This window comes from Lactuca saligna, chromosome 2, assembly GCF_052625555.1.
Source record: "Lactuca saligna cultivar CGN05327 chromosome 2, ASM5262555v1, whole genome shotgun sequence".
Taxonomy (NCBI): domain Eukaryota; kingdom Viridiplantae; phylum Streptophyta; class Magnoliopsida; order Asterales; family Asteraceae; genus Lactuca; species Lactuca saligna.
In genome coordinates, this window is record NC_136418.1 from 22,575,551 (window position 1) to 22,593,441 (window position 17,891).

The following is a 17,891-nucleotide window of genomic DNA, read 5'->3' on the forward strand; positions in this document are numbered from 1 at the left end:
TATATATATATATAAAGAAACACTTATACACACATCATTATTTGTTTAATGTAAAATTATATTAAAAATTCAAACGTCAAATATTCTCCAATACGTGTACAATATATTATATTGAAATAAAAACATATATTATTTCAACCAAATACAAAAGTGACGCTACTTTATACACGCCAATTTCCGTATAATGAAATCCAAAGTACGTTAAAGAATTTGTCTTTTCTGTGGAGAGGTGATGTATAAAAGTTAACTACCAATTCTTTAATACAACTCTCTCTTGTCTTTGATCTTGAAAGTGTGAGTTCGTTTTCGTGTGTCTATACTCTTTCTCTTCTCTCTGTGTCTCTGTTCACAAGAAACTTATTTAAAACTTCAAAGCTGCAAATGTAATCACCCCATATAACCGAAGTGTGTGACAGCAGGTTCAGATTTTAGCATGCACTCCCTTTTCTTTCTTCCTTTCTGCTTTCCCAAACATATTTTATTTTAAAATTACACACACTTCTGTGTGTTTTTTTTGTTTGTTTGTGGAGTGAAGAGAGAGAGATATGAAGAACGGAAATCAGTATTATGACCACTTTCACAGAAAGGTGATTGCTTTTCCATGGAGGTCCCTATAAACACTCATACACACAGAGCACTCCTCTATATGCCTTGGTAGGCGTGCTTTGATGCAAAAAAAATCAAACTTTTTTCTTTTCTTTTCTTCTTTCTTTCTTTTTTTACTGTTGTTGTTTTGATTACAAGATTAGCCCCACTTTATGTTTGCAGGTTTATGTTTCTTGGTTGTGCGTTTTTGAGGCATGCTCTGTGTGTCTTTGGATTGTATTCTAGATTCCTCTGTGTTTGCCCCCTAAATTAGACATTAGATTCCTTTCGTTTCTTTTGTTTTCTTTCGTTGATTTCTAAGAAATGTGAATGGTTCTTTTTGTTTTTGGCTAATCTGTTTACGCTTTGACCTTCGTTGGTGGGGTTTCTTGGTTTCTTCGAGTGAAAAAAAACGAGATTTCTATCAATTTTTCGTCAATTTCGTGTCAAGATTGGATCTTTATGAGATGGGTTTTCGAGTTTTCGATTTATCCGTTTGATTATGAAGAGACCCTTATTTTGTTCTTGAAAGTTGTAGTATGGCTGCCATTGAAGAGAAGCTCAATTCATCAGGTGTAAACAGTGGGTCACACAGTTTACTTGAAGAGATGAAATTGTTGAAGGAAATGCAGGATCATTCTGGTTAGTTTTTCTTTACCTTTTTCCCAAATATTATTTCGCATACCAAAAACCTTCCGTTTTTGTTCGCATTTTGTAAGATTTGGAAACTAGACTCATATCCAAAAGTATTTTGCTAAAAAAACGATCTTTTTTAGGTTGTTTCTTCCGAAGTTTTTGGATTATTTGTTTATATAAATATAAATTTTGCTTTTAAAAAATTTCAGCGATAAAGAAGCCAATAAATTCAGAGCTGTGGCATGCATGTGCTGGACCATTAGTTACTCTTCCACAGGTTGGAAGCCTTGTTTATTACTTCCCTCAAGGACATAGCGAACAGGTTTGATTCCTCATGATCTTTTATTTTTTGGGTTAATTTCTTTTTAATTAACCTTTTTTTTCAAAGAAAGTAATACGTTATAATCTTAATTTCAACTTTTTATAGTTTTAAAGAGTTAAAGTCAACCATTTTGCTTGAATTGAAATCTTAAATCTAACTCATGTTGTTTTCGCATCATGTCCTACATGTATTATGAGTTAGTATTATGAGGCTATTTTGGTTATAATTTGGAATCGGGTTTAAATTTATTTATGGAATGTGGTCCCTTTGAAATTTGGAAAAGTGAGGGATCTAGATTTATGAATTTTTTTTTGGCTAAATGCAAAAAATACAACACTTTCTATATGTTTTATTATAGCAATCCTACGTTCATTTATCATTTTACATTTAACGTTTTCCTTAATAAAGCTTTGTATTATGAAAAAAAACCCCACTATACAATAATGAGATGACAATAATGACAGAATTAAAAAGGGGCTAACAAGCTACTCCTCAAACGAGTTAATTCCGAAATTGGATATATTTTTAAAGTTCATAAGAAAAAAAAATAGAAAATAACGATACTGTAACCAAAAGAAATGGTAATAAAATGCTATAATAAATGAACGTAAGTTATTACTTCTTACATTTTCTTTTTTAAATTTTCAAAACATTTGAAGTTTTTAGGGTAGACACATGTTGTACAATGCTATAAAAAATTGAAGTACAATACTTAGAAAAAGAAAATAAAAATATACTATTATAATAGACAAATAAACAAAATTTGTCACTGTTTCTTGCATTTAGTATTTTTAATAATGCACATAACAACTTTTTATTATTTTTTTTGAAAAATTATCTTTTTTTTTTATCAGGTTGCAGTTTCAACAAATAGAACAGCAACATCACAAGTTCCAAATTATCCGAATCTTCCCTCTCAGCTGTTGTGCCAAGTTTTAAATGCTACATTACATGTATTACTATTCCCCCTTAATTATCTCTCATCAAACTATATATATTTTAAAAACATTTTTACCCTTTCTTTATGCTTTCCTTAATTCTCTTTTGTCTATTTTGGTCATTTAAATAGGCAGATAAAGATACTGATGAGATCTATGCCCAAATGAGCCTTCGACCAGTGAACTCAGTGAGTCATTATAGCATTTTATTTACTTGTGTATCATATAGGTACTACTTTTTTTTTCTTTCTATTACAACATTGTAATTGTCCTTTGAAAACACTAAGCATTTATATCATTTTTTTTCTTCTAATTTGGATGATATATTTTAAAACGTGTATCAATGTATAGATGTTACACTTACATTGCTATATAATGTTGTGATTGGAAAAAGAAAAGGTAAATGCTATAATAAACATATAAGTTAAATTAGGTTGCAATTTCTTGCATTTAATCCTTTCATCTCCCTCTAGACATGTTATATTTTTATTATGGATTAATCTCATAAAAGACCTTATATTTTGTGTTTTTTCTTTTTTCCTTGAAAAATACCTTGCATTTTTTCATTTTTTTCGATCTACCACTTTAGTCTTTTTCTTCCGGAAAATGTGAGGGTTTTTTCGAAAAAAAAAAAAGACAAATTTGAGGGTCATTTTCGAAAAAAATGAAAAAATAGGTCTTTTCAGGAAAATAAAAATAAAATAAAAAATAAAGCTGAGGTTTAATCCAGAAACAAACACAAAATATAGTGTTTGTTTTACATGGATACAAAAGGTCAACTAAGGTGGTTTAAAAAGTCAAATAACTCTAAATTCCAAAATAACAATGCACATTACAAACTACAAATGCCTTAATAAGAACTTCTTTTTAAAACTACAATGTTGCAATAGAAAGAAACAAAATTGGGATACCATAATACAAAAATAAATGAAAGTAAATTGCTATATCTTTCACTTAACCTTTTCTTTTATAAACATAATCATCAAAATTGGAAGTTTGAGACTAAATTTTGTGTGAAAATAAACATTGGAATCAGGAAAAAGATGTTCTTCCAATTCCTGACTTTGGAATAAAACCAAGTAGACATCCGAGTGAATTCTTCTGCAAGACTTTGACACCAAGTGATACAAGCACACATGGTGGCTTTTCTGTACCCCGTAGGGCAGCAGAAAAACTCTTTCCACAATTGGTAATAATTTTTTTTTTATTTCCATTTTGTAAAATAAAAAATATATAGATATTTAAAACCATGTTTTTCTTTCAGGATTTTTCAATGCAACCTCCAACTCAAGAGCTTATTGTTCGAGATTTGCATGATAATACATGGACATTTCGTCATATATACCGCGGTTAGTATTTTGTTTTTGTCTTTCGTTAAAGGGTAGTTTTGTCATTTACAAAATCTATTTACGTGAAATGTCTAAAATACCCTCCATGATTTTATATGCAGGGCAGCCAAAACGACACTTACTGACTACGGGGTGGAGTATGTTTGTTGGTGCAAAAAGGCTTAAAGCTGGTGATGCGGTTTTATTTATAAGGTACGATTTCTTTCTATTTATAGTCAAAATATCATATGATAATGGAGATGTAAGGTTAAATGAGTAAATTTAGGCTGAAAATTTCACAAAAAACATGTTGCAATTTTCATTGGGACCCTAAAGTTATACCAACATTATACAAATATTACAATGACTTAAAGCAAACAAGAAAAATGACATGGCTAGTGCACATGATGATTTAGAGGGGTGTTATTGTCAATTACTTCACTCACTAAAATTATACAAAACTTCGAAAAAGGTTATCAAATTTCTACACATTGACATTTTTTAAAAGACTCGAACTCGAATAAGGCGTTGTTTCTTTTCCAGTTAATACTATTTGGATAAATAAAGTCTAAATAATATTTAAGAAAATGACAACACTTTGTAAAAAATAGAAGTAAAAAAGTAAACAAGGGCAAATTTGTAATTATTGTAATGTTGTAGGGATGAGAAGTCACAATTATTGTTGGGAGTGAGGAGAGCGAACCGCCAACAAACTTCGTTACCGTCATCGGTTTTATCCGCCGACAGTATGCACATCGGAGTCCTTGCAGCCGCCGCTCATGCCGCCGCTAATAGGAGTCCCTTTACAATTTTCTACAATCCTAGGTAAAATGTTTTATTTATATAATTAAAATTTAAAACATGAAAATATTTACTTTAAAAATGTCTTATATATTTTTCTATTTTATTTAGGGCATGCCCTTCGGAATTCGTGATTCCATTGGTGAGATACCGAAAGTCGGTCTTTGGGACACAGTTGTCTGTCGGTATGAGGTTTGGAATGATGTTTGAAACCGAGGAATCAGGAAAACGCCGGTATGTGGATAAAGTTAATAGATATTCGTTTTTTGGAAACATAACTGATTCGTACACAAATTTTTTTTTACATACATGAAAATTTGTGCATTAAAATATTTTATTGTACAACTTTATAAACCATGAATTGTGTGTATGGAGAAAAATTGTTGTGTAATAATCACTTTTTTTTTGGTTAATAAAACTAATAATATTTTAATTATCTTTCTACCTATGTGAAATGGTGACACCTGGCTTAACATATATTTGTTTTTTATTAAAACGTGACACTTGTTATAATTTAATATGGGTAGGAAGATAAATAGGAAAAAAGATAGGATAGATATTTAATTTCTCGAAATAGAAAATGATACATTTATGTAAAAAAAAAGTTGATGATAATTATTAATTAAATAATCTTATTGTTAATGAAGATATATGGGCACGATTGTTGGGATAAGTGACGTGGATCCATTAAGATGGCCCGGATCTAAGTGGCATAATCTCCAGGTAATTAATTAAGGCGTTTTTTTTTTGGTAAACATGAATGACAATAATGTATGGATAATTAAGGTAGTGTTTTTTTGATTACAAAAAAAATGTTACTAATTTTTCTGAAAAATAATTTTAATTTTGGTGTTCATGTTATGAAAACAGGTTGAGTGGGATGAGCCAGGTTGTGGTGATAAACAAAGCCGAGTGAGTCCATGGGACATTGAAGCACCAGAAAGTCTCTTCATTTTCCCTTCTCTAACTTCAAGTCTCAAAAGACCTTTCAATTCCGCTTTTCTAGGTGAATTCCATTCCTTTGTCATGTTTACCTTTTTGCCCTTGTGCTATCATAAAATTTTTTTAGTGACATTTTTTGTAAATGTAATTAGGAGCACAAACCGAATGGGACAATATGGTAACCCGACCATTCATGCGGGCCCCGGAAACAATAAACGGAAACTTTTCAAACCCTTCAATGTCTAGCTTATGGTCAGAACAACTCGTCAAAATGTTAATGAAACCACAAACCAATCACAATACGCCACCTGTGATTCAAGATACTTTCACAACTAATCGCCCACAATTTCACCTCATTCAACCCAACACCACCACCACCATAACCGCCGCCTCACCGCCACAATCCACCCAAAATCTCTCCGGCGACCACCAATCCGATCAGAAACCACCGATAACAGTCACTTCCGACACAATAAAACCAGAATCAAAACCAATGTCCCCGTTTCTCAATCAATTATCCCCGTTTGACTCGAGCGTACTCCATGGTCAACAATTCGACTCCCCCCAAATCGATTCTTCAAGTCTTAACGGGTTATTCCCGTACCCGGACACAAACGTATTGAACCCGTATCAATCTCTCGGATCCGAAACGTGGGACCCACAACCCAACAACACTTCACGATCTTTCTTCCAACAAAACACTGGACCCACGAATTACGGATTCAAAGACCTAACAGACGAAAACCAAAACCACAACAATGTCTACAATTGTATCAATTTCGAGGGTAGTAATGGCGGATCCACGGTGGTTGACCCATCGGTATCGAGTACTGTTTTAGACGAGTTTTGTAATTTGAAAGATATCGAGTTTCAAAACCCGTCTAATTATTTAGTGAGTAATAATAATTTTAGTTCTAGCCAAGATGTTCAATCGCAAATTACTTCTGCTAGCCTTGTGGATTCCCAAGCTTATTCTATGCAAGAATTACCCGATAATTCGGGTGGGGCGTCTTCTAGTAATGGGGAATTCGATGATTCCGGTGGACTTTTGCAGAATAATTCGTGGCAACAAGTTGCAGTTCCTACACGTGTACGCACGTATACCAAGGTTAGAACTTTACGTTACTTTCGATTACAACATTGTTTTTGAGACAAATATATTGTAATTATGATCCAATTTAACGACTTTTGTTTTCAATTTCTTGTGGTGTTACAGATTCAGAAAGCAGGATCAGTTGGGAGGTCTATTGATGTGTCGAGTTTCAAGAACTATGATGAACTTTGTTGTGAAATTGAAAAGATGTTTGGGCTCGAGGGATTGCTTAATGATTCCCGAGGATCAGGTTGGAAGTTAGTGTATGTAGATTTCGAGAATGATGTTCTTCTTGTTGGAGATGATCCATGGGAGTAAGTTCCTTCTTTAACAATACGACATAGTTTACCAAAAATCAACAAGTTTAAATTGATGCCTTTAAAAAGTGTTTAAAGGGTTAACATTGTGGTGTAAAATGCAGGGAATTTGTGGGGTGTGTGCGATGTATAAGGATTCTTTCGCCTTCTGAAGTTCAACAGATGGGTGAAGAGGGAATGCAGCTTCTCAACAGCAATGCAGCATTGCAGGCTGGGATTAATGGTGGGTCAGGGTCCGACAATGGTGCGCGTACTTGGGTGGGACCCACATGATCCGATGGGATCTTAACAATCATGAATCGGTTGTAGTGATAAGATGAGAGAGAGAGAGTTAGCAAGATTCTTGGTTTGATTTGTGGTTTGTAGAGATGAAGTGAGTGACAAATTAGTGAAGGAACAAACAACCCATTGTAGCTTTATGAGATGTTAAAGGATTGTAAACATTTAAAATGCTATATGAATTAAGGATTGTCAGATTTATCTAAATCTCCCCATTCAAAATGAAAGTATGTTTATGATGCTTTCTCATGAATATGCATGGCAGAAGAGTGGAATAGTGAGATTAATTAATAAGCTTAAAAGACGGGTTAATAGGGGTGTAAATGTGTCGAGATCGAGCTTTGGTAAGCTCGGGTTCGGCTTGTTTACATTCATGGGGTTCGAGCTCGGCTCAAGTTCGGTTCATGAAAGATTTAACATGCTCGAGCTTGGCTCAGGATCGACTTGTTTGCCAGATTAGCATAAATGAGCGTAAGCTTGCCTTGGTTAATAGTCAAATATCAAGCTCGTATGTGTTTTGAAATTCGTTTATCGTTATTTGATTTTTAACATTTAATTATCTAATAATATTTTAATATATAAAATTAAAATTGAAATTATATTAGCTTAGGATCGCAAGCCAAATCGATTTCAGAGGATAAAACTTGGGTTTGGTCTCTTGAAAAGTAAATGAGCAGGAAACTGAACTCTCGAGCCTACATGAGTTCGAATCGAGATTTTTACGAGTCGATCATAAATAGTTTGATTTATTTACAACCCTACAAATGTTCAAAAGAGCATTTTGTAAATGGTTACTTTCCATGTCGTATTAGAAGAGAATTGGAATAGATATTGTAATATCGTGAAACCATATTAAGAAATAGTGAAGGACAGGATTAAGCGGGAGACTTGATGTGCATTGTGATACTACAAAATTGGGAAAACATGGTAGCACATATGTAAAGCATACTCCCTATACTATTAGCATGCACAGTATACACTAACCACAATATAAATATGAGTGTTTTAGTTAGGATACCATTCTGTCATGCGAAGTACATGGGTAATAACATTAAACTCAGTCCTTGTGTGTATATATATATATATATATATATATATATATATATATATATATATATATATATATATATATATATATATACACACACACACACTAGCGGTTTACCCGCGCCAAACGCCGGGTGCGGATATTTTATTCAAAAATTAAATTGTAGAGACGATTAATTCTTTTGCACAAATAGTTCACTACATATAAACAATTATCAGTATAATTAAAATAATAATATATAAATGTACACTCTTGATTACAAACCCGATTATATCGAACTATGCAAATGATAAAATAATAATATATAAATGTACACTCTTGATTACAAACCCGATTAAATATTTGTTTTTTTAGTATAATTATGATTTATGTTGTTTTTTTTTGTCACAACAGACATGTAACAGATAAATCAACACTTAGGTAGCCAATATATAACTCACACGAGCTCGATCCACTCCAAATTTCCAATCTTTTTCCACCTTTTCACTTTCTCTCACCTTTACTTTGACTTTGACTCATTAACAACCCCTAAAATCCCCCTTTGTCTCAAACTCCCCCAAGAAACAACTGCTTTTCGTTTCATCTTATGCCCCCACACAATACTATCCTTATCCCACCTTTTTACCTCATTAAGAAACATACTTTGATTCTCTTTCACATCATCTTTCATTCTTGGAACAAAAAATTCCGGTTTTGTCCCTCCCACCGCTATTCTTGGAACACCCAACACATTCACAAGCGAAGAAGGAGCATCATGTATTTTTTCCCCATTTGAAGATGAAAAAGCAGACAAGAAAACATCCTTAACATTTCTCATGTGGGTCCCCGTTTGATTTTGACTTTGACTACTTAAGGTCCTACTACCTTTTAAAATTCCAACCGCTACATGATCTGTTTTAGGCTTTAAAGATTCCACATTTTTGTCTTCTAACATTCCGGGAGTTGAAGAGAATGAAAACTGACCTTTGACGGTGATGGAGGGTAGGATCTTAGGGGGTGGGGTGAAGTTTTTTTAGAGGGGGTTGACTTTTTTCAGGCGGTCAACGGCTGCCCCTTCGACCCATCTGACCACTACGATTCGTGAAGTGCGATTTGGGTCGTATTCGATTCGTTCAACTACACCTACTGATGAAGTGTTGCGTTTTAGGTCAATTGTTCTTTGTGACCGTTTTGCCCCTCCCCCTCTGTGGAAAATTGTGATACGACCCTTTGAATTTCTACCTGCTGACTTGTCTTTAGCTGTAACGAATTGCCTAAGTGGCCTTTTAGAACTCACATTTTGAGCACCTGTAGGAATATGATAAAGTCAATAAAACTGTTTTTGTTTGGATAAATCATAGATGAATTTCAGATAACAATATAATCAGTAATGTTTAAATCCTAAGCACCACATCTCTACAATCAAATTAAGAAAGCTGGAAATGACATCTCTCTGGTACTGATTATCCATCTTGAATTGAAAATATACAACTTTAAATACCGATTTCTTTTTACTTTATCAGCATATGATTTATTCTTTCAATATATTTGCATTTTTACATGTACAAATAAGTGTTTACTAAAATGTACATGAACAAAATCAACTCTTTTTATTTAAAAGAGTATACCAGGGTCTAGGAATGCCAAAGAAAGTTTCGCTTCTGATGTCAAAAAGGTTGTTTCTTATTGTAAAATTGAAGTTAGGGTTCAACAAGAAGAGCAACAAGCAAACAAATTCAAAAAGTCACCTGTTTAATCATCAATTCATAAAACACGTGTTTTCAGCATTACTATTACCAAATTAATACTATGAGAGAACCAATATCCCAGCAAAGCTGAAACCTCAAAAACAGAACTTTGCCTTGGGTGACTACCGATACCTTTGAGCATTTTGACCTTATACAGACGTGGGTTTTGAGGCTAGAGACACACAGACGACACTCGAACATGTAATAATTTGAAAGAGCTAGGTTTGACATCAAAACTGGAACAAAGAGTTTGTATTTGCACATTAACTCCAACATCAAATTCAATCTTCATTGAGCCCTTTTTTCAGATTCATTTCTCTTGAACATGACAATTTCAACTTCGAATTTGCATTTAAAAAAAAAGTTACGGTTGATAGAGTGCTTAGATCTCATCTGAAAGCTGCTAATCCTCGAAGTAATCTCAAGCGAGTGGTGCGAGTGTAGAGGACATAGGAGATAAAGAGAGAGCGCGGTGGCTTCTTGTCACCAAAAAGGTGTTGCGAGAGCACAGTAGGTGGCGGCGACGACGATCAGATACAGATACAATGAGTGGTGCGAGGTTGGAGAGTGGGTGGTGATTCACCACCGATGGTGATGATGGCGATGAGTTAGGCGGATGAGGTGCGATGTCGGCTTTTCAAAATAGGGTTTTTGTTATTTGTTTGAGGGAAAATGCGAGTGTCGAGGACAGATGAGAAAAAATAGTATGTTTACTTTTTTGATTCAATTTATGAAACGTCAATGTTTATTCCATTAATTTGTCAAACGAAAATGTGAATATTTAATGCAATTAATTTGTAAAACGGAAATGTGATAGGAGTATCAAAAAGTATGAATAAATTGAATGTATATTATGCAGTAGATGTAGTACCTCTTAAATTTCAAGAAATGGGCAATATCCTTAATAATATAGTAAAGATATATATATATATATATATATATATATATATATATATATATATATATATATATATACACGCTACCTTACCATTCCCAAATCTGTTTTGATATTGGATAAAGTGGAATCGGTAAGTTAATTTTTTTTGGATAAAGTTGGAAGAGCATCAATGGAAGCTAAGAATACCATTGTGATTATGAAGAGATACCATTGTGATTTACATTGTGCCATGCAAAAGTATGAGTAGAATGTTGCTTTTAATCTTAAGTTTTATTGTTGATAAAAGTTGGACCATGTAATGATGAAGCAACATCAAATTAAGCTGATATCTTCAAGTAAATTGAAGGGTACGGTTCAAAATCTTTTTTAATACATGTGTATGAATTGGGGAAATGACATTTTTTTTAATGGCAAAGAACATGTATTAAACGAAAAAAATTCATTGTAAGAAAACTTCAAACAAGGACACCAAATCAACATCACACAAAATAGCCAAGCAGGGGTAAAAAGGTTAAATAAGGTGTTTTTTGTGTTGCTTCAAACAATCATGAAAGAGCTTTTGGATATCTTTATTCTGTAATCTATTTAATATTCTGATGCATTTCATACATATACATGTCCTCATAGGACTTTTGGAGTTCATACGGATACATGTCCTCATAGGACTCTTGCCTCGCGCTTTGGTGGTACCTGTCCAGCAAATCTTGATGCATTTCATAAGGATACATGTCCTTATAGGACTTTTGGAGTTCGAGATTCATGGTGGCCAGCATGATGCAATGAACTTTCGTAGCATCCCACTCGTGGGCCTCAAAGGCGGCCAACTCTTCAGGAGTAGCAACATCTGGATGGTCTTTTCAAGTTTCTCATCGAGGAAATATTCTTTGTCCTCGTAGCGAGTGATCATGCGTATGTACCTCATCCACTCGTTGAAATTCGACCCATCAAATGTCACCTTTTGACATAGGTTTATCAGCAAGAATGACCCAGAAGCGTTGTTGTTGTTGTTAGCAGACATCTGGAAAAGAAAGGAACAAAGTTTGATCAGAAATGAATCCCCAATTAAACACCCAAATGAAAAATTAGGGCTAGGATCCAACAACATTATTCACAACTTAGAAAAGGGATGCCATAATCTAAATACAAACAATTTGAAGGTAAGTGAATGACGATTCACTAACTTCCACCATGAAAAACGAAAGGACATTAAGTCTTAATGTATTTAAAAATTCCTAGATTCTTTTGAGATTCAATGAACTTTTCAATTACATGTTTAAATCTCGATATGCCCTTCAAGTTTGTGACTGGGATACCGAGGATCACAAACAAGGTATGAATAACCATGCAAATCAACATGGTGCACTCAATGTCTCTATCACCTAATCAATGTGTCGATAAACCACACACGCTCCATTGATCTATGACAAACATCGAGCCACCATTCGCTACCAATGTCAATCCCAAATTAGTGTGCCGGTTAACTACACACGCTCCACTAACGTTTGACAAGGGTACAAAGTGTAATTCCATGGAGTAGCATCATTTTCACATTCCAAGAAACTGTCCGACATCTACATTCGAGAGGTAGTAGCAAGGCACGAAGTGCCAGTCTCCGTGATTTCTAACAGAGACATGCAGTTTACTTCCAGATTTTTTAAAACGTTTCATGACGAATTGGGTACTCGTCGGCACTTTAGCACCACTTTTCACCCGCATACAGATGGTCAGAGTGAGTGTACCATCCAGACTTTGGAGGATATGCTGTGATCATGCATTTTATACTTCAGTGGTAGATTGGATACCTACCTTCCCTTGGTATAGTTTTCTTACAATAATAGCTACCACGCGAGTATTGACCGTCCTCCCTTCGAGATGTTATACGGGAGGAAGTGCAGAACCCTGATATGCTGGGGTGAGGTTGGGCAGAGGGTCATGGGGAGTAATAAAGTGGTACTCAAGACGATAGGGAGGATCCAACAAGTTTAAAGCAGGCTTCAGACTTCTCAGAGTCGGCAAAAAAGTTATACCGACAAGCGTTGTTCGGACCTAGAGTTCCAGGACGAGGATATGGTCCTCCTGAAGGTGTCTCCTTGGAAAGTTGTCATCTGGTTCAGGAAGCGGAGCAAATGGGGCCCCAGGTACATTTATCCCTTTAAGGTTGCAGCCCGTGTGTGGAAGGTGGCGTATAGGCTGGATCTGCCAGCCGAGCTTAGCCAGATTCATAGTACCTTTCACGTCTCCCAGCTGCGAAAATGCTTGGTAGATGACTCTGCGGTGGTGGCTCTAAGGATATTCATGTGGATGACAACTTGAACTACATCGAGCGACCAATAGCTATCGTCGACAGGAAGTCGAAGGATCTGAGGAACAAGAGGGTCGAGCTGGTGAAGGTGTAATGGCAGCACAACAAGGGCTCCGAATGGACTTGGGAGCCGAAGGACGAGATAAGTGAGCACTACCCCGAGATTTTTCCAGATGCAACAACAGACTTCAAGGATAAAGTATAAAATAAATGGGGGTGTGTTGTAACGCCCGGTTCCTGATACATATTTTTAATATAAGTTTTTTCACTTTTACACTGGGACTCGATGAGTTGGAGGCCCCAACTCATCAAATAGATGCGAATTTTGAAAACGGGTGGAAGAATCTACTCGCCGAGTTAGAAGCCCCGACTTGACGAGATCTGTCTAGAGGAAACCCTAAATTTAATGGTTTTCACCCTATTTAAACAACTTGTAAGGTCTCCACTCCAGCCTCCATCACCCTCAGACCCTCTTAACAAAACCCTAATTGAATATTGAGTGTTCTTGAGCTTTTTGTACCATTTTGTGTGTCTTTGAAGCTTGAGAAGAAGAGGAATCTTGGGAGATCAAGAGAAAGCAAGTAGATCCAGAGGTTTTGGCACATTCCCAACTAATTTGAGGTATAAAGCTGACACCTTGAATATTTATTTCTTAGATCTCTATTTAGGGCTATTTTCTACATTTTATAAGTCTCAGTGAAGCCATTTTTGGGGTTGTGTATTTTAATGGGGTTATACTTTAGATCTTGAACCTTTGAGGGTTCTTATGGCATAAGGGTGCCAGCTTTATTGCCATAGGAGTCTCCGACACCTTGTAGACTTAATTTTTGGGTCATTAAGAGCTAGTTAACCCATCCATGCATGTAAAGTTTGTAATTTTACGTGCTATATCGATCCTAGGAGGTCAGATCTATGTTCTGGATGCATTAAGCCTAACTAAAATTGATGGGGTAGACTTTGACTTTGGGGGACTCGACGAGTCATTCGTATGACTCGAAGAGTTGGGTCATGGTTCCCCAACATTTTATGTTTTTGATAATTCTGGTTGATTCTAGAAGAGGAATCAATAAGATGGACATGAGTATAGGCTTGAAGATCAAAGAACTCGACGAGTTCAAGGTAATGTCCCAAGTTATATGAAGAAGAACTCGACGAGTCAAGGAAGAAATAGGAGATTCAATGGCTAGCATTCCAACTTTTATGAAACAGGACTCGAAGAGTTCAAGGATGAGCTCGACGAGTAATGAGCAAACGGTCCCGATCCTGTACAAAGGAGAACTTGACGAGTTCTTGAAAGATTCGACGAGTAGGATAAAAGTTCTAGCATTTTGTGGATTATGAAACTCGACGAGTTGGTGGACCAAATCGACGAGTCAAGTCAACCAGGTGTTGACTTTGACCAAAAGTTGACTTTGACCAAGGTGTTGACCTTGACTTTGACTTGGATCTGAATTGACCCTCGAAAGGGTTATGAGTATGAAATGGTAATTAAGAAAGGTTGTTATGTGTAGGAGTTTGATGAGTTTATGAGGAGTTGATCCCAACACTGAGGATGGTTCAAATACTGCACGGCATTGAGGTGAGATACCTTCCAGTAGAAGTGGGTCTAAGGCACCAAGGTTGGCCCACTAGTAAGAGTTATAGTAGAGGTAATTGTCTTTGTGATAATTATCTGGTATGTGGTTATTTGTTATGATTACATGCTAGTATGATATGATGGTATGTGTTAGTGGGTAGGAGAGGAAATAGCCCCAGTGTTACGGTCATAAGGGCCGAAGGGTAGGTCTGGCACCCTAGATATGCCCGACAATATGTTTATGCTAAGTTGTTATGTGGTAGTAGTAGGGGGTCAAATAGTCCCCGTAGCCGGATGTTGGCATTTTTTTTCAAACCACTTGTATTATCAGGAAACAACTAAAACAGGTAACAAGAAGCTATTGGGTATGAGACGCTAAGACGCCAGTGAAATCTTTTATCATCATATTGTAATTGTTTTTGAAACAATTAAATTGTATAATAATGTAACTATTTTCAAATTATAATTATGATGGTTGTGTTTGATTTGGCCAATCTTATTCAATGTTTATGATATTGTACATTAAAGTCATCCACCCTAGGACGTTTCTGCCATTCTGGTTTGGGGGCGTGGCAATTTTCTTAGAAGCAAGTCACCTATTTGGAATTTTCTAACCTTAATATCTCTATTTTAGGCTTTAGCGATCATTTGTTGATGAGTTGTAATATGGATCTTGACGAGGTCCCTTATTTCATCAATAGTATCAAGATCCTAAGCCAGGATCCTATCGTTATAGTCTTGAGTCTGGAGTTGGTATCTTGCTATCAGGATCAGTACATCAGTTGGGATCACATCTTTTGCTCCAAATACTAAGTAGTATGGGGTTTGACCTGTTGGCATTTTAGTTGTGGTCCTATCTACCAATAGGATGAAAGGAAGTTCTTCATCCCATCTTCCTTTCTTTTCATCTAGTCTCTGTTTCAATATAGTAACTACGATCTTATTACTAGACTATGCTTTTCCATACTCTTGAGGATGAACTGGGGTCGACATCATCATTTTGATTGCCTAACTGGTGCAAAATTCCCTTGTTCTTTTACTGATGAAGTGAGATCCGTTATCACATATGATTTCAGACAGGATCCCGTATGGAAATGGAAAGACATCACCATGGATTTTATCACGAAGCTTCTCAGGACTATGCATGAAGTGGATTCAATTTGGGTCATCGTGGATCGTTTGATTAAGAGTGCACATTTCATTCCGGTTCAGGAGAGTATTTCTATAGAGAAATTGGTCGAGGTTTACATCAAAGAGGTGGTGGCACGTCATGGAGTGTCGGTATTAGTGGTTTCTGATAGGGATGTCCGATTTACTTCCATGTTTTTGAATAGGTTTCATGACGAGTTGGGTACTCGTCTCCATTTTAGTATAACATTCAATCCGAAGACCGATGGTCAGAGTGAGCGGACTACTCAGACCCTCGAGGATATGTTGCGTGCTTGTATGTTGGATTTTGTTGAGAGTTGGGATACATGTCTTCCATTATCGAAATTTTCGTATAAAAACAGTTATCACACTAGCATTGATTGACCTCCTTTTGAGATGCTCTACGGGAGGAAGTGCAGGACCCCGATTTGTTGGGGTGTGGTTTGTCAGCAGGTTATGGGGAGTACTGAGGTGGTGGTCAAGACCACTGAGCTGATTCAACAGGTTTGAAGCAGGCTCCAGACAACTTAGAGTCGGCAGAAGAGTTATGATGACAGGCGCCAGTTAGACTTAGAGTTCTGGGTATGAGATATGGTTCTCCTAAAGGTGTCACCTTGGAAAGGTGTCATCCGATTCAGGAAGCAGGGCAATCTGGGCCCCATGTATATTGGTCCGTTCAGGGTTTTGGATTGGGTGCGTCAGGTTGCTTATCGCTTGGATTTTCCAGATGAGCTCAGTCAGATTCATAGCATGTTTATTGTCTCTCATCTGTAGAAGTGTTTAGTGGATGATTCCGTACTGGTACCATTAGAATATATTCAGGTGGATGACCGCCTAAATTATATTAAGAGGCCGATGGAGATTTTGGATCGGAGGACGAAACCATAGGGAACAAGGTAGTCGAGCTGGTGATGGTGCAGTAGCAGCACCGCAAGGGATTGGAGTGGAATTGGGAGCCCGAGGATGAGATGAGAGAGCACTATCCAGAGTTATTCGGGCCAGTTGACTTCAAGGACGAAGACTAAGTGTAGTGGGGGAGAATTGTAACGCTTGAATCTTGGTAAGTTTCTCTTTTTTCCCTAGTTGAGATTTTTTTTGCATTTTTGGTCCTCATGTTGTATGCGGGGTGTACCACAGTATCTTGAATGTTTGATCCAATACCCCAAGTATTGGGATTATGGTGAGGGGGTTTGAGATCAGGATCTTCAATTTTTGTGATGATATGGGTGGTGAGATCCTTTGGTATCATGGTTGGATCTTTTATTGTTGGGATCATTACGTTTACTATAAGGATCTTGGTCTTCGGTGGGATCTTGAGAGATGATCCTAGATTGGCTAGTGCATATGCTTCAGTATTATCTTCTCTAGGAACTTGGTTTAAGCTAAAGTTTTTAAATTCTGAGGCTAAACTTCTAAGTATTTGAAGGTATAATGCTAATCTTTCTCCTTTAACTGCATAGGATCCATTGAAATGGCTAGTTATTAATAGTGAATCAACACATTCTTGGAGATCCTTGATTTGAAGATCATTGGCTAGTTGTAACCCCATGATTAGTGATTCATATTTTGCTTCATTGTTAGTTGCATTGAATTCACAACTAACCGCCTTGGGGTAGGATGTCCCCTATGGCTATTTTAGTATGATCCCAAGGCATGTTCCTCAGAATTTGGATGCTCTGTCTGTAAAGAGTGTCCATTTCCCGATGCTTTCTTCTTTTCAAAGTTGTTGAGTTTCTAATTCTACCTCAGTGTAACACTTGAATCATGGTACATTTCTCTTTTTACCCTAGTTGAGATTTTGGTGCATTTTGGTCCTCATGTTGTATTCAGGGCGTACCTCATGGTATGTTGAGCTTCCTCATGCGAGAGTTTGGTCGGGGGTTCTGGACACGTTTGTGGGGCGTACAGCCAGGTACGAGGGGCATACGTGTGTTTAATGAAAACCCTAAT

The 17,891-nt window shown here is 36.3% G+C and overlaps 1 protein-coding gene and 1 pseudogene across 1 annotated transcript; one reads left to right on the forward strand and one right to left on the reverse strand.

The window, feature by feature from the left end:
* Window positions 1-631: 631 nt before the first annotated feature.
* On the forward strand, window positions 632-7,448 carry MP (Transcriptional factor B3 family protein / auxin-responsive factor AUX/IAA-like protein). Its single transcript, XM_078979167.1, has 15 exons — window positions 632-654; window positions 1,124-1,227; window positions 1,431-1,543; window positions 2,398-2,496; window positions 2,613-2,669; window positions 3,518-3,670; window positions 3,746-3,830; window positions 3,932-4,022; window positions 4,470-4,634; window positions 4,722-4,844; window positions 5,258-5,333; window positions 5,481-5,616; window positions 5,705-6,660; window positions 6,769-6,959; window positions 7,067-7,448. Exons 1-15 carry the CDS (start codon window positions 647-649, stop codon window positions 7,233-7,235), a joined length of 2,526 nt encoding a protein of 841 aa, XP_078835293.1. The 5' UTR covers window positions 632-646; the 3' UTR covers window positions 7,236-7,448.
* Window positions 7,449-8,788: 1,340 nt separating this feature from the next.
* On the reverse strand, window positions 8,789-17,490 carry LOC145029589 (large ribosomal subunit protein uL2mz, N-terminal part-like; annotated as a pseudogene).
* Window positions 17,491-17,891: the final 401 nt, after the last annotated feature.